Raw genomic sequence first — 21,518 nt, forward strand, 5'->3', positions numbered from 1 at the left:
CTGTGCCACATACATTGTTTAGAAATAGGCTAACACTTATTGTTATTACATGTTATGCATATATCTTCAAGCAAAGCAAACATGATGGCATACCAACAATGTTTATGTTCCCTTCTCTCTACCCGTGCACATGTAAAAGTGAGCTCGCCCACGTGTGACGTATTTCCTTCATGACTATGTGATGCCATCTTGATACGAAAATAGTGTCGCATGAGTTGTATGATACGGAATATTATTGTCTTGCTATCATATACAAAGACTACGTTATTTTGCTTTATTCTAATTAGAGTAGAAACGGACACTGTTGAGAGTATTGTTCTCCGTGAGCGTTGTGTTAATTGGTTCATTCATTGATCCTAATAACAGTCACTTTTTTTTTCTGAACGAGGAGCGTGGTGGCGCTAACAAAGGAATATCTGGATCCGAGCAGTTGTTCATTGGTAAGGTTAATTGAATTCTTATCATTATAATACACACGTGAGTACGTATTTACACCGCATATCAACCTATTAGTTGTCGGTTGAGGCAGTATTTTACTGTTGCTTAGCAATAATGATTCGCGAGTTGTTCGCAAGCGATATGCTCTGAAGTCGCGCGCACGGCCGTCGGCTCACATTACAACTAGCGGTAAGATTTTGATTCACCCTTGTGACTCGATTCTTTTGAATCAGTTCACTAGAAAGATTCATTCAGTGACACTTTTGCTATTTACATCGTAATTGCACATTTTCTCTGCGGATTACAAGTGTAAATACTACTTATTCCATATTAAAATTAGTCTCTACAATTCTACCAAGAAAATGCTTAATACAGATCTGTCATTTTAACAATAATAACCTACATTTTGATTTTCAATAACGTATTTCCTTCACGGACGTTGTCTCGTTCAGTTCCGTTGAAGGGGCGTGGTCGTTTCGCGTGTCCAACCAATGATATTGATCCTTCACAGCCCGCACTCGATTGCTATTGGTTCGCTATAATCAGTCATTCTTTGAAGACAGGATAACAGTCGAAGATACCAGAGAGAACGATTCGATCCAAACAATTCGTTCACGATGGAAGAAGAGCCACCTATTACATTTCCTTACCAACAGCTCGACTCAGGAGAGATGGCTGAGATGTACATTCGCGTCGCCGAGGAGGAGAACGAGGAGCCGATGGAGATCCCGTCGGAGGACGACGGCACGGTGCTGTTGTCCACGGTGGCCGCTCAGTTTCCAGGGGCTTGTGGCCTGCGCTTCCGGAGCCCGGTGTCTCAGTGTATGAGGGGAGTTCGCCTGGTGGAAGGAATCCTGCACGCCCCCGAGAACGGCTGGGGAAACCTGGTCTATGTGGTCAACTACCCCAAGGGTACGTTTTATGTTCACTAAAAATAGGCCTCGGACCTAATATAAATATGAGAAAGGTTTTGAGACGCATTCTAATAATGGTCAAAATCATGTTTTATAATGTAAAATGACATTGTTATTAACCCTGACTTTTCCCCCTCGATGGCAAAAGAGCTAATTGTATGCATTTTACTGTTAATTTAGGCATGTGCTTTATAATTTAACAGTGAGGTTATGTCATAAACATAGTTGAGCACATTTGGGTGTTGCAAACATGTTCTTAAGTATTTCTTTTGTCTATCTTTATCTGTAAAAATGCAATGCATTTTGATTTAATGGGGTTGTTTTTGTCGCATGAATGGATATATAATCATGTAACAAGTGAACTTTTCTATTCTAGAAACGGCTCTGCCAGATAATAAGAGGAAGATGGATGAGATTGATGCTTCTTCTGCAACAAAGATCAAGAGAGGAGATCAGAAGACTTCAGATCTGATTGTGTTGGGTCTGCCATGGAAAACTTCAGAACAAGACTTAAAAGAGTACTTCAGTACGTTTGGAGAAGTCATCATGGTGCAGGTAAAACACACTGATATAAATATATGATGTGATCGTCTTTGTACTGTCATATTTTAGTGAAAGCTATCTAGCTATTATAAATAGAACTAGACTCGACTGTCATTCTTGAAGTCAGATTAGATCTGGTATGAATTCAGTTCTTGACTTGATTCTGTTACACTAGGTCAAGCGGGACGTAAAGACGGGAAATTCAAAAGGGTTTGGGTTTGTAAGGTTTGGTGACTGGGAGTCTCAGGGTAAGGTGATGTCGCAGCGGCACATGATTGACGGCAGGTGGTGTGACTGCAAACTACCTAACTCTAAGGTTAGTATCTTTTTTTTTTTTTTTTTAAAGTTTAGGGTTAAAGAGATTGTATTAATGTTTTTGAAAGAAGTTTCATATGCTCACCAAGGCTGCATTTATTTAAAAAAAAATACTGTAAAAACAGTAATATTGTGAAATATTAAATGTTTTTTTATGTTTTCCATTTTGAATATATTTTAAAATGTAATTCTTCCTGTGATGGCAAAGCTGAATTTTCAGCATCATTACTCTTCAGTGTCACATGATCCTTCAGAAATAAAAAAAAAATAATTTGCTGATTTGCTGCTCAAGAAACATTCCTTATTATCATCAATATTTTCTTTTAATTAATTAGCCATTTATAAATGAAGTGTCAGGTATTCACTTTTAGGGTGCTAAACAAAAAGATGTGTCTGACCATTTAACAGCAAGGTCCAGACGAACCAATGAGGAGCAGGAAAGTATTTGTGGGCCGTTGCACAGAGGACATGAGCGCTGATGAGCTCCGTCAGTTCTTCATGCAATATGGGGAGGTCACAGATGTCTTCATTCCTAAACCATTCAGAGCATTTGCTTTCGTCACCTTTGCAGATGACCAGGTAAGCTATTGTTTTTTTCTCACTGATCTTAAAGTGCTCTTTTAAGCTATTTTAAAGGTTCCTATTTTTGTTTTGGAGGTCTCCTAGGGCCCTATAAAACCTGTTTTTTTCCCCCCCAAATTCCGTTTTTTTTTTTTTTTTTTTTTTCGTTTAATTTTTGCAAATTCCTTTTTCTCCTTTTTAATTTTTGGGAATTCAGTTTTCTTTACACCTTTACATTTAGTTGTAAAAAGAGTGTGCTTTTAATGTTAATTATTAAAATGTAAATAAAGTCCGCACACTGATATTAACTGCTTCCAAAATGGATTTTATTTTATTTTTTTAAATAAAATCCATTTTGGAAGCAGTTAATATCAGTGTGCGGACTTCACACTTCTTTATTTTTGTTTATATCACTTAGTTGTCCTGCACCTGAGCCCAAACTGGGTGTTTGGGATGTGCACAGCAGCTTTGTGCTTTTGATTCTATAATTATTAAAATGTACATTAAATAGGAATGACCTTAAATTTATTGAGGTAACAAACATCACATTTACTCAGTACTTTTCAGGACAAATACTGCAAATAATGCAACATAACACTACATTAAGTACTTCAAGTAACAACAAAATATTAATGCTTATGAGCTTAAAAATATGAATGGTTATATTAACTGGTTAAAACGCAGTACAGCTGTGTTTGTTGAGCATCTAGCGCGGTCATTGGCTGTGCTGCGGCAACTGCACGAACCTGGCGCGTCAGAGCCCGCCAGACTGAGCGTGGCTTAGTTTCATAAGCCCTCATTCGGCCATAGAAATCAGGTTAAATTGACTGAAGCGATCTCCCAATCAGAAATGACGGGAGGGGTTGTGTCGCCCAGATTTGCTTCTCCAAGTCTGCATTTCCCCAAACATGCGTTGTTCTCCCACACAAAAACAGAATTTCATTCCAAATATGTACAATTCCGCGTTAACATTAGCTTCCGCGTTAATTTGCCGATTCCGTGATTGCGGAAATTATAGTCTCCTGCAATAGGCGTATATGCATCCAATATAAAAAAAATACTACATTGCAGTATCACCTCTTTTCTCACAGTGTCTGAAATGGTTCGAAAAAGGAATCAGTCTCTCTACACTCTTCCTTTCCGAGAGCTTACTCTGTTCTGATTGGTCAGATGACCCAGTCTGTTGTGATTGGTCTACCGCTTACAGCGCGATTCGGAAACAAAACTCCCATTACCATATCTGAATTTCAGCTCTGGATCTTCCTTAGCGCTTGTATACACAGTGACATCAAACCGTAATGATGCAGTCGGTTTCACCGTATCAATTCGAGCCCTAGTCCTCATCCTTTGAGCTCTTAACATGTCTACAACACGAACCAAACTCTACCAGGCCTTGAAAAAGCACAATAGGTGCACTTTAAAGTGATAAACCAGGGATAAAGACCTGTTCACAAAATAAGAAACTAAACTACAACTGTAAAAAAAATAGCGCAAGGTACAGCAGGGGTGTGATTCTTCCGATAAATCCGGCTTTTCCAACCTGAAAATTAGGCTCTCGTAAATCTTGTAAATCAAGCATTCTAGAATATTTGGTTCTTACCATGATTTCTATTTCTATTGAGAAAATTTTAAAAAATTGGCGGCCGCCAAAGCAAATTTGTATTCCACCAAAGCCTTATTTGATCGGTGAGTGATGTAGATGACTGACTGCTGCGCTTGTGACAGGTCGCATCTTTCGCACTGAAAGAACGAGCAGAGGCGCAAACTGTCTTGCTCTCCCTCCCTTGTGCATATTAATCAAAATCATTTGAGAATTGACACGATGGTAATAGGTCGGAAGACCAACGTTTCACGTGAAGCATTGAGATTTTTTTTTAACCTAAATTACTGCTGGGTGATGTGAATTGTACTAAAATAACGCAAACTAATTTGCAAATTAATTAACCAATTCACTTTAATGAATGGTTAAATTCATTAAAGTGTCGCCGCGCCATGGTAGGTGCACCGTATAGTTTCCTGCTTTTTTGTCCGTTGCCAATCACACCTATGATACAGGCCACGTTGCTAGATTAATTTGCTCTTTGTGTGAATTCGCTCCTATGAATGCGTTTCAATTCAAGGTCTTGTTTGTGGTGATTTTCTATTGGTACGAGAATTTACGTTTACTTTTTCAGCATTCAGGAATTTATTGTTTAATATTCTATTCTGGATGGATAAATCACCTGTTCATGCATTTCTGATCATAATGAATGTTTTTCAACTTTCCTCCAGGTTGCTGCTTCCCTGTGTGGAGAAGATCTGATCATCAAGGGCATCAGCGTGCACATCTCCAACGCTGAGCCAAAACACAACAACACTAGGCAGATGATGGAGCGGGCAGGGCGCTTTGGGAATGGGTTCGGGGGTCAGGGTTTTGGTGGAGCCACCCGTGGCAGTGGCATGGGGGGTAGTAGCTCCAGCAGCTTGGGAAATTTCAACAATTTCAATCTCAACCCAGCCATGATGGCTGCCGCCCAGGCTGCCCTGCAGAGCAGTTGGGGTATGATGGGAATGTTAGCACAGCAGAATCAGTCAGGTGCGTCTGGCACGAGCACAAGCGGCACTAGTGCCACTCGGGACCAGCCCCAAACATACAGCTCAGGGAACAGCAACTACACCAGCTCAGCTGCTCTCGGCTGGGGCTCCGGCACTAACTCCACCACAGGTGGTACTGGGTTTAACTCCAGCTTTGGCTCTGGTATGGAGTCTAAGTCGTCAGGGTGGGGTATGTAAATCGGTTTGTGTTTGAAGTGTTGTATTTCTAGCGCGTTTGGTAAGTATTTTCCGAGAGACTTATCTTGTCACGTGTGTTTGGGAGTGGGGATGGGTGAAAAGGGAGACGGGGGACAAAAAAAGAAGAATGTTTTTTACACTGAATGGAATTTAAGTTCGTGTTTAGAGTGAGATGTTAACCAAGGTGCTACATTAATGTACCATCTTTGGAATTATGTTTTTTTCCCCCAATGTTGTATTGTCTTGGTCGATGCAAATTAAGCATTTCAACTGGATTCTTGTAATGCATGTTGTTTAATCTGTGGATATCTGAAAATGCATGAGAATTGCATAATCCTTGTACATTTATCATTATTTAAGACAAAAAAAAGACATTTGCATTGAAAAGAATCTGGTTGAAACCTGAACATATTGTAAATTCAGCTTTATGATTCAGTCCAGTTTTATGGAAACCCTTTAAAACAAGCCTTCATCAAAATCTCTTCTGCAGTTGACATCTGTGGGGTTTGCCTGGGAAGAGCGCCCTCTATGGCAGCACAGTGTGGCTGAGGTCATTATGTCACCTTCCTCCCCATGTCTATATGCTCTCATCGCACGGCTCGATGACACGGTGGGTGTCTCCTTTTTCTTAATCCACTTTTTAAGACAAGAAGTGCGCAGAAAGTGACTTTTTTTAAACAACCCTTGAGTGCGATTGGTGATATGGCGAAGAGTGAGAAGGCTGCGAGTGAGCGAAGAAAGTGTGGAGCGCACGAACGAAAAGACTTGCGAGTGCGATGAACGAGCCGAAATGTGACTGCAGTGGGTGGGTTTGGTGAGCGAGTGAATGAGCTGCTGATACTTCCCAGCTTTCCCCTTAATTGAGCCCAAATTGAGACATTTTGTTCATGTGTACCTCAAAGATTTTTTTTTTTTATTAGATTTTTTTTTTTTTTTTTTTTGGTCTCCCTAGGTTCCATTTTGCTTTTCTCCTTTAGTATACTGACATGTGCTTATATAGTTAGTGGAATGTTGTGATGATGATGATGCATACTTTGTCTTGCTTCTATAATCCCATCTGAATGCTGTATGGTGTGTGTGCTTTTTTTTTTTCCTTGTAACTTGACCTGTAAGTGTGAGCTTTGATATGGATGACATCTTCAGTGGACACTGAGGGGGGAACACATGAGTGATGTGTAAGTGCGACCTGTATGTTGAGTGCTGTGGATGTCTGTGGAGTTTCCCTCTAGATAACGTTGCTCAGTGTTTTCAAAGGCATTTTATATGACTTGTCAAATGAAGGGAGTGCTTCAATAAAACTAATTTGAATAGATTGCCATTTTCTCATACTGGTTTGTCACGTGATGTTTGAAAGCAAATACCACACAACTAATTTAATTCACACATTTAGGGGCCTGGAATATTGCTGGTCGCAACTGAACCCCAGGCGGGAAGTCCGTTTGGGGATGGAGGAAGATGGAGGATGCTGTGGTTCTGCATCTCTGGTTACGGCCATGGACACGGTAGATGTAGCAGAATTTGATAGGTGCTTCCAGAGGAGGTGTTAACTCAAAACACTTTCAAGCTTAATACATTTCAATCTGAAGAGCTGAGATGGTATTAGGCTTGATTGTTGTATTCTAATGCAGGCATAGGTTTTTCAGGTCCATGTTTTTAAAATGATTGAATTAAACATTTTTAGAGAATCTGTATTGTTTCATAGAGCTTCATATTCCCAAGAAAGTCGTGTTTATAGGATTCTTTATTACAATAAAACACAAATTGACTCATGTTTGAGTATTTAAAAAAATGTTTGGTGTTAAGTATTTAATGTGATTTATGTACAAATATTTCTACAGCTGTTTTATTACATGCAAAACCAAGTACTTTTGTTCAACTTGTAAAAATGTGAATTTTGTACATTTCTTTTGATCAGTCTTCAACCTCGTTCTCCTCCGCTTCCATATCTTTACTCTTCCTCTTGGCAGCATTCTTCTTCCTTTTCTCCTTCAGTTCTTGGTTGTTCAAAGCCAGTTCTTCATTTTTCTGATGAATGTAGTTGTACTGTAATGATAAAGCAAGGGTACATTGTCTTTTCATTAATTTCCTTGTACCTTACTAGTAAATATTTTATATTGCATGAGCACTTGGCAGAATGTTCATAATTATTTAGAGATATCTTTAAATAAATATTTGTAGTTAAATTAACTATAATTTAATCATGTACACATTTACAAGGTTACACTTAATTTAAGGTGACAATTACGTTGTACTTAGACAATTACTGAGTAATATTAATTAACTACATGTACTTATAGGGTTTGGGTTAGTTACTTGTAATTAGCCTATGCATAACTTACTGTTAAGTACAATGGAAAATAAAATTTTCCTTGACAAAATACCCACCTATATACCCAAGCCTTTTATATTATTTTAAATATAAAGATTTAGGCCTGGTTTCACAGACATGGCTTACACTAGGATTAGGCCTTAAGTAACGTTAGCTTTTATAAATGTGCCTTAGAAAAAAAAATCATAACTGGCGTGGATCTTGAGACAAAACGGCACTGACATGTCATCAGTGTAAATTGTTTTCAGTTGAAAGCTCAGTAATTAATTTTAACCTGGGATTGGGTTTAAGCCTCTGTGAAACCAGGGGTACATGTAGGCAATAATATGATAGGCTTCCGAAGCTTGGCAAATATATCTAGAGAGGTAAGAAACAGGACGAGAGTGAATAAATATGTTTACAAGACCTTTGAATGGTTTTAACTTCCTTTTTTACAATGTAATTTTTCGTTGTTGGTTGGGACCTTGCAGATTGTTTGCAAAAAAAAAAAAAAAAGGTGATACGTTTCATATCTGAAATCATCCTACCAGTGCAGTGGTTCTTCTCGCTGTCAGCTTCACATCATCCACTGTCACTGTGTGTCTTTTAGCATGTCTGCAAACATGCAATACATGCCTCAGCACAAATAAAACATCTTTATGTGGTTAATAATAGAGGAACCCCTACTTTTGCACTAAGTTTACCTCGCAAATGCTTCCAAGTCCTTGGCAAATATATCTGGAGAGGTAAGAAACAGGACGAGCATGAATAAATATCATGTTTAATCCTACCGAAGTATGAATGTCACAAAGCCCAATCTTACCGCACTGTCTGAAAGCAGTCTCTGCAATAGCTGCTATTGTCTGTTTGGTGATTTGTTTTTCGCATTCTGCAACGATGTGTTGACAGAGAGAGCCGACAGTGTAGTGAACGGCAGCTTTAAGCCTCTAAAAGAACATAAATACTGTCAACGTGAGAGATAAAACCCGAACAATGTGCATAAACATAACAACAAATAGCGAAAACATTATCCATTAGCTTTTGATTAAGTTTATAAGTTATAACCTGTTTTTGTGCCTCGTCCTCATCCATTTTCATTAGACAAATAAACTGAAGCTCAACTTAGGCTTTTAGCCATTTACAATTAAAAATTGCGCGAATTATGAGTTCTTCACGTTGTATGACGTCGGCAGAGTTCATTGTCGCCCTAACAGCGCCTCCTACTGACGTGGAGTGAATGTCATTCAAGATTAAAGTTCACTTAAACATGACAATTCTGTCATTATTTACTCACCCTCAAGTAAAAAAAAACAAACATGCATTTATTTCTTATGCGGAACACCAAATAAGATATTTTTAAGTATGTTTGTAACCAAACAGTTGTGTGAAGTCAATGGTGCCCCACAACTGTTTGGTTACCCATATTCTTCTAAATATCTTATTTTGTGTTCAGCAGGACAGAGAAATTCATACAGGTTTGAAACAAGTTGAGGGTGAGTGAATGATTGAATGAGTGAATGACGGCTTCACAAGGCTTACATTTGCCTTAGAAACAAAATATTAGGCTACTGTGTGCAATGTTGTGCATCTGAGACAAAACAATGGCATGGCACGGACATATTTTAAGCTAGATATGTCAGTATAAGTTGCTTTCAGTTAAAACTGCTAAATTTCCATTCTAGTCTGGGACTATAGGCTACCTTGTCTGTGAAACCGACCAAAAAAGAAACATGTTTATTTTATGAATAGCTCTTTGATGTCTGACAATGTCACAAGAGGAAGTTACATGTGATTATTTATGTTTGTTGCTTCCCTACAACTAAAGCATTTTAACACTGTGTTGGGGTTAGTTTACCCAATTGCACACCATTTTTAGTCATGAATTAACAAAATAGGGAAACTGGACCAATGTCAGTCTCCCTTACTTAAATATTTGAACATCAAAAGAAGACAACATACACTCAGCCTTTGGAGACACTCCTTAATATATTTTTATTGTTTTTATTTATTTATGTATGTATTTTATCTGAAAATGACATGTTCTCGACCTATATATATATTTTACATTCCTCTCAATGCACTTGTATAGGTTTTCACAGTTGTTTACTTTTTCATTTCTTTTTGAAATTGTATGTTCACTTGATTGAGAATGGATTAATACTGAACAAATTTGTATGTTATATTCTTCAATAAACATAACAACAATTTCAGTTCAACACAATAATTCACGCTGTTCTTTTGTAGGTTTGCTTGCAGATCTGGTCTTCACATTTAAGTTCCTTGAAAGGAAGATACATTTTTTTTATTTGGGATGTTTGGTATTCATTTTATCTGAAAATTCGATGTTATTGAATCTTTTATTTGACTCACAAGATAAAGAGTGTCTCCCTCCATCCAGTGTGTCCATCCTCTGTTCTTTTTCTCTCCTTTCTGGACGCACACAAGTTTGTCGTTGTCCCAGTTGACTGTTGTCTGTAGAAAAAACAAGCAGTATTACTCAATTCTGGCACAATTTTATTGCCAATATCTTGTGTGTGTGTCTGTGTGAGTGTTATACCTGGCATTTTTTGTTGTCCAGTCCTTTGGTGATTTCCTCAAACTCTTCTCCAATTTTGAATGAAGAAGAGTAGTTCCGGAAAGTTGTTAAAGTTTTAACGGTGAAAGAATCTCCGTCTTGCTCAAAAATCTTCTGTGGCTTTAGCATCCCTGCTATCTTTCGGGTGGCAAAATCAATTCCTATTTTACATAGAGAAAGGTAAAATCCTTATTCTTGGTAAATACTCACAATACCAGTTCCTCTTCATAACTATCTATCTATCTATCTATCTATCTATCTAGCCTATCTATCTATCTATCTATCTATCTATCTATCTATCTATCTATCTATCTATCTATCTATCTATCTATCTATCTATAAAATATTGAAATAACTAATATATATATATGTATATAAATATTTAAATCCTGATAAATGAATGACATTACTCACCGAGAGCAACCATGTAACCTTCAAAGTTTTCATTGTCCACTATGTCCCAGGTTCCACTATAGTTTGCAGGCATGCTTGATGTCGACCCTGAAGCGTTTCTGTGAGTTCTTGCTCCTGTGTGTGAACCTAGAAAGCTGAATTTATGTGTACATGCGTGGAAATGAGAGAAGCAGATGTGCTGTGTCGTGTTTCAGCAGGTCTGTGTAATATGGGGCAGGGGTGATGGGACACAAAGGCTATTTTAGAGGCTTGATCAATGGGGCTGTTCTCTGAGGCGGAACAGAACTTTTACACACTGCTTGCGTCCCGTGGGAATTCAAAGAGAACAATGTAATTCAAAAGACACATGTTGCTTTGGCAGTGGACTGATCTGATACAGGGAGTAAACAGTTTGGCAAGAATTTAGCCTATAGAACTCCCATATGGTTTGAGATGATTTTGTTTCATTATCTGTGCCAGATTTTCATTAACAAAGTGGAAATGGCTTTAAATAACTTCTGTGGTATAGGGTTGGTATATCCCCCCCCCCTCTTTTTTCTACTCTCTTGTCTTAGAAGAAAAGGCTCTTGACCTTAAGGTTTCTAGGCGGTTCATTGAACCTTTTTGGTCATGGGATAATTTTATGGATTTAGTTTGAATTGATTTTTTATCTTAACTATTTTATAAATGAAACAGTTTGTAAACATTTAGAAAAAAGTTGCAATAACCCGTTAAACATGAAATATTATGCAATTATGTTAGACATTTCTCCTTATATAGAACCTTTTCGGCATCAAGAGTTCTTTAAAATTGAATCAGGAAACCCACAGGATTCTATATTGAATCCCCCTAAACCTTTTTTAAGAGTGTATTTTCTAAAAAGCAACAGACAGTTGGAAATGACAGGTGTTTCTCTCATCCAGGCAGGTATCTTTTCTCGACCCGCTTCTTCAGAAGTCATTGAGGTGGAATTAGTTCTCATATGGAACGTGTAATTCGTCTGTTCTTAAAGTTAACATTGAAATTTCTGTCATCTTTTACTCAATGTGAATGTGGGCTGTGAAGGTTAACAAAAAAAAATTTAAACAACTTTTTAAATCTTCTGTGATGAACAGACCAAAATTATTATTATTATTAAATAATCATTAAAAATTATTATTAAAATAATTATTTTCTGGAAAAAATTGTCATTATAACATAAAAGTATCATTCTATTATTATTTATCACTCTTTCATGATTATTTTAACGTCTTTGCAATGTTGAACGATATAGATTTACTGTGGTACAATATGCATTTTTATTATAAGCCAATACGTTTTATACAATATTCAGATCGCTTAAACAAAACTAACAACCTCTAATTGTGACTGAAAAAAAGTTATTCTAATCCATATTAGACATCTCCAAACGTGTAGCTATACCAAGACTCAGCACTAGGCGGCGCCATTTGATACAACCCGACAGAGAGATGATCTCTCTTCTTTCCGAGAGCTTCTAACATGATATTGATACCTTTCTGGTAAGTCCTGTAATTCTTCTATCAATTTTCTATCCTGGCCTTTATAGGCTACCTCACTATAGTATGTATACTTAGAATGTTTCCGTAAGATGCGTTTGAGAGTCTTAAATAATTCTCTCTCATTGTAGTTGACTGTAGCCTACGTCTTGCTAAAGAAAGTGTAATCATCTGAGGTGATATAAACCCCAAAATGCTTCACCACTTCTTAGTCCATGCAGCTTTTCAGACCAGCAGGTGGCTTCCAAGAGACCAAAGGTTGAAATTGTAAGTTAACATATATATCTATCTGTCTGTTTGTGTATTTCTCTGTTGTAAAACTTCGTGTGTGTGTGCGTGTGCGGACATTCATAACATTAAACATTTAAAATTAAACTTGTTTTTCCTCTGGCAGTCAGATTGTTCTTTTCATCTTTGTGGTTCTTTTCCTGGCACCACAGTTTTATATTTTGTCAAGGTAAGCGCCCTATATGAAGTTTCACGTTAACACAGTTAAAAAGCTGATCTCCTGGTGACACATAGCATGTAAATAAACATATTCAAATGCTTAGCTTATCATGTGAAATGCCTAATATTCTGCAGTAATGTGTTCACAGGCCAAAATCTTCTCGCTACTGTGAAAAGCCACTGTTGAACAATCTTATAGTCTTCATTATGTTCTCCTTTATAGCAACAGGTAATCCGATTGTTATACTTATAAATGATTTATTTTGCATATTTGTTTTGCTTTCTAATTTTAAATACTGATTCTCAACCCTTCTTTTCTCATTTAAGGTTTGGCTGTAGCACTTACACTCACAGACCCGGTTCCCAAGAGCTTCAGGGTAGCTTTTCACTCATTTGGGCTGTTCACATTTATACAGGGACTCTGTACATTCATTCTTACCCTGAATGCACCTCAGTGTGTAAGTGTGAAATATAGTAATATGATTTTATGAGCAATTTTTTTTTACCTTAATATAATTAGTCAGTTTATTTTTCTCAGGCGAACACCACCACCGAATTGTATATATTTTCTTTGGTAGTGTCTTGGGCCTGCATACTCTCAACAGGTGAGATCATATACAGGGTTTGGTCAGTTCCATTCCAAGTGTAGAAGGAAAAAAATTAAAGGACAAAATAACCGTTGTTTTTCTTGTGTCTCTACCCAGTGTTCTTTCTGGTCAGGGGAGGTCTTTGCCTGATCCACAGACTGTTTCCTCATTGGTTAAGAGATACATCCCTCTGGGGTTGAAAATGAGCTACTGCTGCTGTACAGCCCTCCACTGACACTCAATACAGGTGCATCTATAATTTACATCGTTTCAATGGTTTTCAGACAGTTGCGAGGTGCAGGTTAAGATGTATTCTATTTAATGACACTAATATTAGCATGCAGGGGAGGGGAAAAATGCATATATACAAATTGTTTTTTTAATTTTTTACAAAAACTCAAACTGTTTACAGTCCACATTTGTGGGTTATATCTGAATCCAGACATGTTTGAAAGACTTTAAAAGAGAAAAACATAAAACACAGATGATTTCAAAAATATATTTTATTGTATGCATCAAAACCACCACCAAATATGAAATGATTTATGTGATGCCATGTAATACAGCTGAATATCATAACACAATTTCCTTTAAACATACTGGAAAAGTAAGACTTCATTCAAAAGTGTCAATTCAAATATGTTAAACCTGTCAGTGAGACACATACCTTGTTGAAATACACACAGTGGTTCAGTACAGGGTCTCTACAATGTTAAATGTTTTGTTTTGAAAACCTATGAATCTATTTAAAGGACTTCAATGTATGATTTCAAAACCCAGTGCATTTTATTTAAATGTTTTATTAACATTTTCACATTAGATCCCTGTGGAATGTAATGTTCTGCTTCACTACAAAATTTTGGCCATAATCAATGCTTATGAATCAGACAATGCTGATTCATAAACAACAGTGTCTCCTAAAGTATGCGATTCTAACTAAAATATTCCTCTTAGATTTTAAACAGCACTTAAGAAAGGCATTCATGTGTTGTGTATATAAACAGTGTTTAAGGCGTTATGACATTTGGACTGCTCTACACATAATAAACCATTGTTTTCTGAGGTAAGACAAACATCTTTGACACTAATACACTGTCAAAAATGTAGTTCTGGAATGGTTTTATCAAGCAAGCCAACAATAGAAACTCAATTCAGTCTTAAGATGAAACAGTACATTGACATTTGTTCCATCCGGGTTACACTGAATATGCCATCTTTGCCAGTAGCACCTCACTGCAGTACACGAGATCCAGGGGGCGGAGTTGGATCTAGATTTAAGGGGTGGAGATTGGTAGGTTTAGGGGTAGGTTTAGGGATCAGGGGGTGGAGATTGGTAGGTTTAGGTATATGTAAGGTATACTGGATTGCGTGTTCTGCAGTGAGGACCATCTCTCTTTTGCGGACATGTTAGGATTTCTTAACCTGAGGTCTGAGATGATCTTTTTCTAGAACAGAATTTCACCATTTAATCGAAACCTTTGAATTGAGGAAGAAAAAGATTCCAAATACATCTGCTCGTTTCCTCATGGTCACATGGTTCTTCATCTCAAATTTAATCTGGTGGTCTGATGAATAATTGTTTGAGCTAATGCAATTATGTAGAAAGCAAAGTAAAAAGAAAAAGGAAATTAAAATGACAGAGCATTTAAATATATGTTTTATCTGATCACTGATTGGTCACAAATGTGGAAAAGGTGCTTGATCTGGAATGAATTTTTTCATACGCATCTTCTTAATTGCTTTCTTAACAGTCTGATCTTGTGGAATAAGGATTTGTAGCAATATTATAATTGAATTATTATTACTTAAAAACTTGAATTACTGTAAACTAAAAGAGGTCCTGAGATTTGAAATGGTTAGTTGTTTATAATGCAATCATTTCATAACACAAAACAAATTGCAAAGTCAACGCATTAAAATAACTCTCACACAATTCACACTTCAGTTAGTGTGAAAATGAAACTTCAAATTATATTTCGCAATCATTCACAATACAGCATTCAACTTGAGCTAAAAGCCCTGGTGGCTTCATTGACCGATATGTCCCGGTCTATCCTAACAGTGCATCATAGTCAATGTACCATATAAGAGTCCCGCTCTTTGGCTGTACCTTGGTGATGGGATACTTAGATGATTCCCCCTTAATTCGACTGAGTTGACTGACAAGTTCATGCTTGCTCTTCCCCATAATTAAAACACCTACCCTTCGAGCTCTATTGATAGCTGTGAATGTTAGACTCATCCTCTGATGAGGTTTAATGGGGCTATCTGACAGAGTTACCAACCGTTCTTCGTTGCTTTCCAACTTGGTTTCCTGGAACAACGAGGCAGTGTGGCCGTCCTGGCCTACGCCGAGCAGGATGTAGTGGAAGCTGGAGGCATTGACATGTTTCTTTATTTCCTTCTCATATAATGCAGGACCACCATCCTCTTCCACGCATAACCGTTGGGTGAGATGCACTGGCATGGGGTGGATGTTGAAGTAGGGTATGCGGATATGCTGAAGCAGCAGATCGTGAATGGACCGGAAGTTGGAGCCAGATTCTGTGTGTGGCACACATCGCTCGTCCACTTGCCATATGTGAGTATTGCGCCACGGAAAGGTGTAGAGGTTCAGGGCGAGCGCATGGAGCAGCGCCACTGGGCTGGAGCCACCAGACAACGCCAGGTGAAACTGACCTCCTTCATGAATGGCCTCCTCAGCAGCCAGAAGAAGATCAGAAGCCAAGCGCTCCACCAGTTCCTGTGCCCAAGCAGATACCATTTCAGAACTACGGTACTTCCCTTGCATCACCTGGAAGTTGTCCTCGGCACCGGGGTTGATCACGTTGACCACAGCTTCATGGCTAAAGGCGACCTGATTGCCCCGCGAATGAAAGTTCAGCAGGTTCCCGTTGGCTACGCCTCCAGGATACACCCGTGGAAAGACCCGAGTCAAGCTTTCAAGGAGAGGCGTCCAAAACGCCCAGGAAGCAAGGAGTCCTTCAGCACTGATAAAGCAGTCCTTGCGTCCAAAGAAGACGTGTGAGATCAGCTCGCAATAAGCCTCTCTGGGTACGACTGGCGTCTGGATGTAATAATCACTGAGGGGTAACCCCAGCACGTTTACGTCTTTGTGTTCGGCGACCTCCTTCCAGTCACCGCTGTTCACCAGGTCGGGCTTGAACAGGTTCTTGCTCACGAGAATCGCAGGGTACTGGAGGTCTCCGTGACCCAGATAAAATATGATCTGTTTGGATTTGCACTGAACATTGTTGGGATCTTGGACGCAAAATACATCACTTTTGAAAACTACACGTGCATAAGCAACCCGTTCATCAAGTGCCTTGCCTGAGGTCATAAATATGGGGATGCCCTCGTATTGCGCATTGTCGACATGAATGACCACACCTGTAAAGACAATCACAGTCAACGTAAGCATGGATAGATGGATTTTCCACAATCAATGACTACGTTTACATTCCAGGTCTATCTAAAAGGTCATGTAAACATGAACACCATTTTTCCTTCACCTTTTTTCATGTGGTCAACTAAGTAAACACATAAGCAGCATTCTGACAGGTTTTAGAAGAGTGTGATAGTATGATATGATAGTGTGATAGACTTTGTGAAAGTAACGGAAATGTGCGGATAAACGCGAACACCTTCTTTGCATATTAAATGAGGAAACTAAAAAGCTCTCACTCACCAGCGAATGTGGGGGTTAGGCTGAAGTAGTCCTTTGTTTTATTGAGCTCTTCCTGAACCTCTCCATTGTAAGCTTGGTACTGACCTACGACCGCATTACGGTTATCTACATGCTGTAGGGAAGCCAAGAAATGTAGCTTGTTTTGTAGTATCTCCTTGCTGTTGGAGGCGTTTGCAGGAAGATTCATCAGCATAAGGGTCATGACCTCTGTGAGGTGGTTCTGGAGGACATCTCTGATGACGCCATATTGATCATAAAACTGAATACGACCTGTAAATGAATGACAGATCAACAATCAATGCTAAAGAAATATCCGAGAAGATACATGGAGAAAGGTTTCATCGATAACATGAACTTCCATTTACAAGCAACTCAAAACCAGTACCTTTGGCATCCAGGGTTTCCTTCAATACAATTTCTATTCTTTCAATATGGTGCTTGTTCCAGATAGGGTCCAGAAGTTTCTTATTCTCTTTCCTAAATGGCAATATTTTAGAGACAACCTTTGCGACAGAAAAACAACAACATATTTTTAAGCTCATGTAGATCCAGTCACTCATGTGAAAGTATACTAGTGTACCATTCAAAATTCTGGGGTCAGTATGATTTTTTTTTTGTTTTTCATTGAAAGAATGGATACAATAAGTATACACAAAGATACGTTAATTTGATCAAACATTAAAAAATGTATAATGTTCCAAAAAAATCTTTTCTTTTGAACTTTCTATTCATCAAAAAATCCTGGAAAAAAATGCATCGCAGTTTTAAACAATATTAATGTTTTCTTAGATCATATAAATGCAGGCTTGGTAATCATAAGAGACTTCTTTCAACAACATAAAGAAATCTTATCCACCCCAAACTTAATGTATGTTAATGAAATTACATGGTACCTGCTTCCCTAAATAGTGGTCAATCCGATACATCTCCTCTTCTTTCAGCTGGCCTGACAGTTTTTTGTCAAGGGACTGAGCACTAAAAAAGTCGTGACCAAATGGCTTCTCCAGTACCACCCTCAGCCATGCGTCAGGAGGGGGGCGGCAGGTGTTGTTGATCTTCTCTGCAATGTCTGCATACGCGAAAGCTGGAACAGACAGGTAGAAGAGCCTCCCTGCTTCGACAATACCCTCCTGTCCTACCTGCTGTTTGATCAGCTGGCTGAGTTTTTCATAGTCCTCAGATGTCTTCAGTTGGTGATACTGGGACAGATGCAAAAACTGCTCTTTGACCAAAGCACAGCGTTCAGCAGAGAGCTCCGGAGGGCAAGCTAGCTCTTTCAAGATCCCAAACAGCATCGGTGTTCCCTTATCATTTGGCGAAAGGCCCCCACCATAAAATGAGAAGGTGTGTCCTTTGCCTACCTGGTCAGCATAGAGCTGGAAAAAGCCTTGCCACAGGTACTTCCTGGCCAAGTCACCTGTCCCACCCACAACTACCACAGTCACATGCCCAAGACTCTGCTTAGTATCATGATTATCTGTGTGGCCTCTGTGCCAGCATACGATGGCCATTAGCAGCAGCTCCCATCTTATCCTCAGCATTGTGATGTCAAGTGCCCACCTTTAAAAAAATAAAAAGATCTTTGAATGTTTAAAAAAAATCGAATGATTCAAATTCTGAAAATGTTATTACATTTAATACGGTTTACATGTACGGTAGGTATAAAGACAAAAAAAAGATAACCAAACCATGTAAAACTGTTATTGGTATAATCTTTAAAGGGATGTTCATCAAAATCATCATTTACTTACCTGTTTGATTACCAAAATTCTTCAAAATATCTTCTTTAACAGAAGAAAGAAACGCATACAGGTGAACTATCCCTTTAATGGTGATTAAAGACACTGAATTGACTGCATTTAGAAGCTGGATTCTAAAGTTTGCTTCATTTTTTGGCATAATGGACTAATGGCTTCATTTACTATCTATAACTCAGCATGAAGTGAACACCTTATGCAAACATTTAGCTGATAATACAAACCCGCTTCAATCCTCACATAAAACATAAGAAGCTGTTAACACTGCAACTAGATAAGACTTTAGTCCTTAAATAGACATGTCAGAAAAAGTAAGAATGTGTGTGTGTGTGTAATAATATCAGCTAATATACATTTGATATATATATATATAAACCTAAATAAAGGCTAAATATAATTTGATGGTCATGTCAGGCCCAACATATCGCGCATCACATTACATAATCACTGATGTTTCAGCACAAACACAAACCGTTAAGATCAGTGATAACGAGTCATGTCTGCAAGTCATTGATTGTGCCTCTGAATGCACCACAGTACATGATCTATCTTATTTAAAAATCACTCAACTCAAACCAGTGTTAATGGAAGCTCATTAGGTGTGTGGATCTTCTTCCGTAATAGTGATGAAACATACAGTATGAAGGCCAATGGTCTATGATAAAGCCCAGGTGTGTTGGAGGGTTGTATAATCTACTGCAATAACTGAACTGAATGGGAATAATAAGTGAGAGCAAATATAATCCCTCAGTGAGAGTTCACCCACAAAATCAAGGTTAAGCCAACAGAACAGACAACATTTACGGTAAAAAAAAAACTGAATGAAAGGAAAAGGTCACAAAATTTGGCCAAACAGAGAGGAACTGATATAAATGGTAACAATAAATTGTTAAAGTTGAGAATGATATTGCTGGAATCATCTTGACATATCTAACAGAGAACAAGTCAACCAGGATTAGTCTGATTTCATGATAACTCATGATGAGCTTGTGTGAAGGCCAAAGACGACAGAGTACACGCAAACCTAATGTTCAGACAGAGCAAGCACTGTTTGCGCATTTGGGTGTTGCAAATTGTCAAACATAGAGGCATCTAGCCTTAAAATAAATACAAAAAAATTCATTGGATGAATCTAAACCATCAAATGAGCATAACAGGATGCAGAAGAGTTCAATAAACAGCTGCTGCACTGAACTGTTGTAATTCAGGTGAACTCTGCAACTTTAAAAACATTAACATAAACTTGTGTCATGATATGCTTAGGTCTATTCAAGCACATTACACTATTATATTTTATTAATTATAACTCATTATTTACACAGTGACATGAACATGGTTTTCCCATCAAAAACAATGTCATGTTCTGGAAGATACCCTCATTAAGGAAATGCATTTGATTAAGAGATATTACTAGACTAAGAGGATAAAGTGATATTGACACTGGAAAAAAAGTTTAATATCCAGTATAATAAGATATACCATATGATTTGGACATCAAACCAATTTTAATAAATTAAAATAATAGTATTTTAATAATATCGATCCAAATTAAATGTGACCATATATCGATTTTTTTATATTTCTGATGACAAGTACGCTTATTTTTTTAAATATGAGAATAAACACTAGTGTACTTCTAGAGGCGGACGTATAACGTTAATATCATCACAAATTAAGTTACATGAACAGGTCCTGACGGCACCTGCTATACTAGCTAACCAACTAACACAGGCTTAAGACACAAATTAAAGGACAAGATCTTACATTTCAGTGTACATATGATATCTCCAGCCATAGTGGCACATGCATTAGGACAAAGATGGATTTGACAGGGAGAGACAGTGGACATACCTGGTTCACCTCTGGACAGTATGGTGACAGCTCGCGCGGCGTGGACTAGCGGATAGTGACATACTACAAACAACTACCGTTTCCAGTAGATGGTCACGTGATCGCGACGTTGGGTAATCCTGGGGTTTGAGTACGTAACATTCGATTTTTTTTTTATACGCTGACCGATAACACGGGGACTTGTTAACCTTTGATTGCTTGATGAGCTATTACAAAAAATATTCTAAACTATAAGCGTAAATATAATAGCAGGTATATACTGAGAGGGTAGAGTTAAAAATGAGCGTGTGCTGTCACTGTGAAACAAACAATTAAATCAATGGCATTCTTTGACTGTACCGGTTATCAGCAAATTTGACTGTACAGGTTGTCAGCACATTGGAAACATCCGTGTTGAGGCTGAGGAATTGTTTTTATTATTTCATTTTTGTATTATTATTATTAATAATAATTATCCTAAATTTAGCATCGAACATGTAGATCCACTGTAAGTGTAATGCAGGTCGGTGAGTTGCCCAAAGGAGGGCGATATTTGCTAGTGCATGAATGCTGAATGATTTTAAACGAGGCCAGATAGCCGTTTTAAAAATATTTTTTATGCCACTGGTTGGTACATAAAATGCTACAGGTAATTAAAAGACATATACAAGACATTCAAAACCACGTGTCTCAAACCTGAAGATATAACTTAGCTAGCCTAGCACTCTGAAGCTTCACTGGTTTCACAATATTGAGTAATGAGTTTCATGATCTTGAAGATAATTCTTATCTTTGTGTACATGTGTTTTCCGCTTTTGCACATTCCCTTTTTTCTGTAGAGAGAGAAAGAGTCTTAGGCAAAGAGTATTCAAA

The 21,518-nt window shown here is 38.0% G+C and overlaps 5 protein-coding genes across 11 annotated transcripts; 2 read left to right on the forward strand and 3 right to left on the reverse strand.

The window, feature by feature from the left end:
* The first annotated feature begins 128 nt into the window (after positions 1 to 128).
* On the forward strand, positions 129 to 10,032 carry tardbpb (TAR DNA binding protein b). 6 transcript variants are annotated; one of them, XR_013799568.1, is made up of 7 exons: positions 129 to 440; positions 1,095 to 1,350; positions 1,729 to 1,907; positions 2,071 to 2,211; positions 2,619 to 2,789; positions 5,043 to 6,153; positions 6,934 to 10,032. XR_013799568.1 is itself a non-coding variant. In XM_079628717.1 (6 exons), exons 2-6 carry the CDS (start codon positions 1,110 to 1,112, stop codon positions 5,541 to 5,543), a joined length of 1,233 nt encoding a protein of 410 aa, XP_079484843.1. In that variant the 5' UTR covers positions 129 to 440; positions 1,095 to 1,109; the 3' UTR covers positions 5,544 to 6,855. The 6 variants fall into 6 exon arrangements, 3 of the variants coding, with proteins under 3 accessions (XP_079484843.1, XP_079484842.1, XP_079484841.1); XR_013799569.1 differs by having other exon boundaries at positions 147 to 440; positions 1,002 to 1,350; positions 6,934 to 7,665; XR_013799570.1 differs by having other exon boundaries at positions 171 to 440; positions 998 to 1,350; positions 6,934 to 7,665.
* cenps (centromere protein S) lies at positions 7,449 to 9,049 on the reverse strand. The gene is made up of 5 exons (XM_079628719.1): positions 8,917 to 9,049; positions 8,675 to 8,798; positions 8,556 to 8,589; positions 8,400 to 8,466; positions 7,449 to 7,586 (listed from the first exon to the last, which is right to left on the reverse strand). The coding sequence occupies exons 1-5, from the start codon at positions 8,947 to 8,949 to the stop codon at positions 7,455 to 7,457; spliced, it is 390 nt and encodes a 129-aa protein (XP_079484845.1). The 5' UTR covers positions 8,950 to 9,049; the 3' UTR covers positions 7,449 to 7,454.
* On the reverse strand, positions 9,990 to 11,098 carry rbp7b (retinol binding protein 7b, cellular). The gene is made up of 4 exons (XM_079628718.1): positions 10,841 to 11,098; positions 10,409 to 10,587; positions 10,222 to 10,323; positions 9,990 to 10,130 (listed from the first exon to the last, which is right to left on the reverse strand). Exons 1-4 carry the CDS (start codon positions 10,911 to 10,913, stop codon positions 10,077 to 10,079), a joined length of 408 nt encoding a protein of 135 aa, XP_079484844.1. The 5' UTR covers positions 10,914 to 11,098; the 3' UTR covers positions 9,990 to 10,076.
* A 1,142-nt stretch (positions 11,099 to 12,240) lies between these two features.
* Positions 12,241 to 15,923, forward strand: LOC307007447 (uncharacterized protein). 2 transcript variants are annotated; one of them, XM_079629498.1, is made up of 8 exons: positions 12,241 to 12,339; positions 12,468 to 12,603; positions 12,731 to 12,793; positions 12,933 to 13,012; positions 13,111 to 13,241; positions 13,322 to 13,388; positions 13,488 to 13,617; positions 15,789 to 15,923. In XM_079629498.1, the coding sequence occupies exons 2-7, from the start codon at positions 12,530 to 12,532 to the stop codon at positions 13,568 to 13,570; spliced, it is 498 nt and encodes a 165-aa protein (XP_079485624.1). In that variant the 5' UTR covers positions 12,241 to 12,339; positions 12,468 to 12,529; the 3' UTR covers positions 13,571 to 13,617; positions 15,789 to 15,923. The 2 variants fall into 2 exon arrangements, with proteins under 2 accessions (XP_079485624.1, XP_079485625.1); XM_079629499.1 differs by lacking the exon at positions 12,241 to 12,339 and having other exon boundaries at positions 12,409 to 12,603.
* h6pd (hexose-6-phosphate dehydrogenase (glucose 1-dehydrogenase)) lies at positions 13,856 to 20,794 on the reverse strand. Its single transcript, XM_079629497.1, has 5 exons — positions 20,667 to 20,794; positions 17,952 to 18,618; positions 17,444 to 17,561; positions 17,059 to 17,328; positions 13,856 to 16,760 (listed from the first exon to the last, which is right to left on the reverse strand). Exons 2-5 carry the CDS (start codon positions 18,597 to 18,599, stop codon positions 15,421 to 15,423), a joined length of 2,376 nt encoding a protein of 791 aa, XP_079485623.1. The 5' UTR covers positions 18,600 to 18,618; positions 20,667 to 20,794; the 3' UTR covers positions 13,856 to 15,420.
* Positions 20,795 to 21,518: the final 724 nt, after the last annotated feature.

This window comes from Phoxinus phoxinus (genome assembly GCF_949152265.1).
Source record: "Phoxinus phoxinus genome assembly, chromosome: 11".
Taxonomy (NCBI): Eukaryota; Metazoa; Chordata; class Actinopteri; order Cypriniformes; family Leuciscidae; genus Phoxinus; species Phoxinus phoxinus.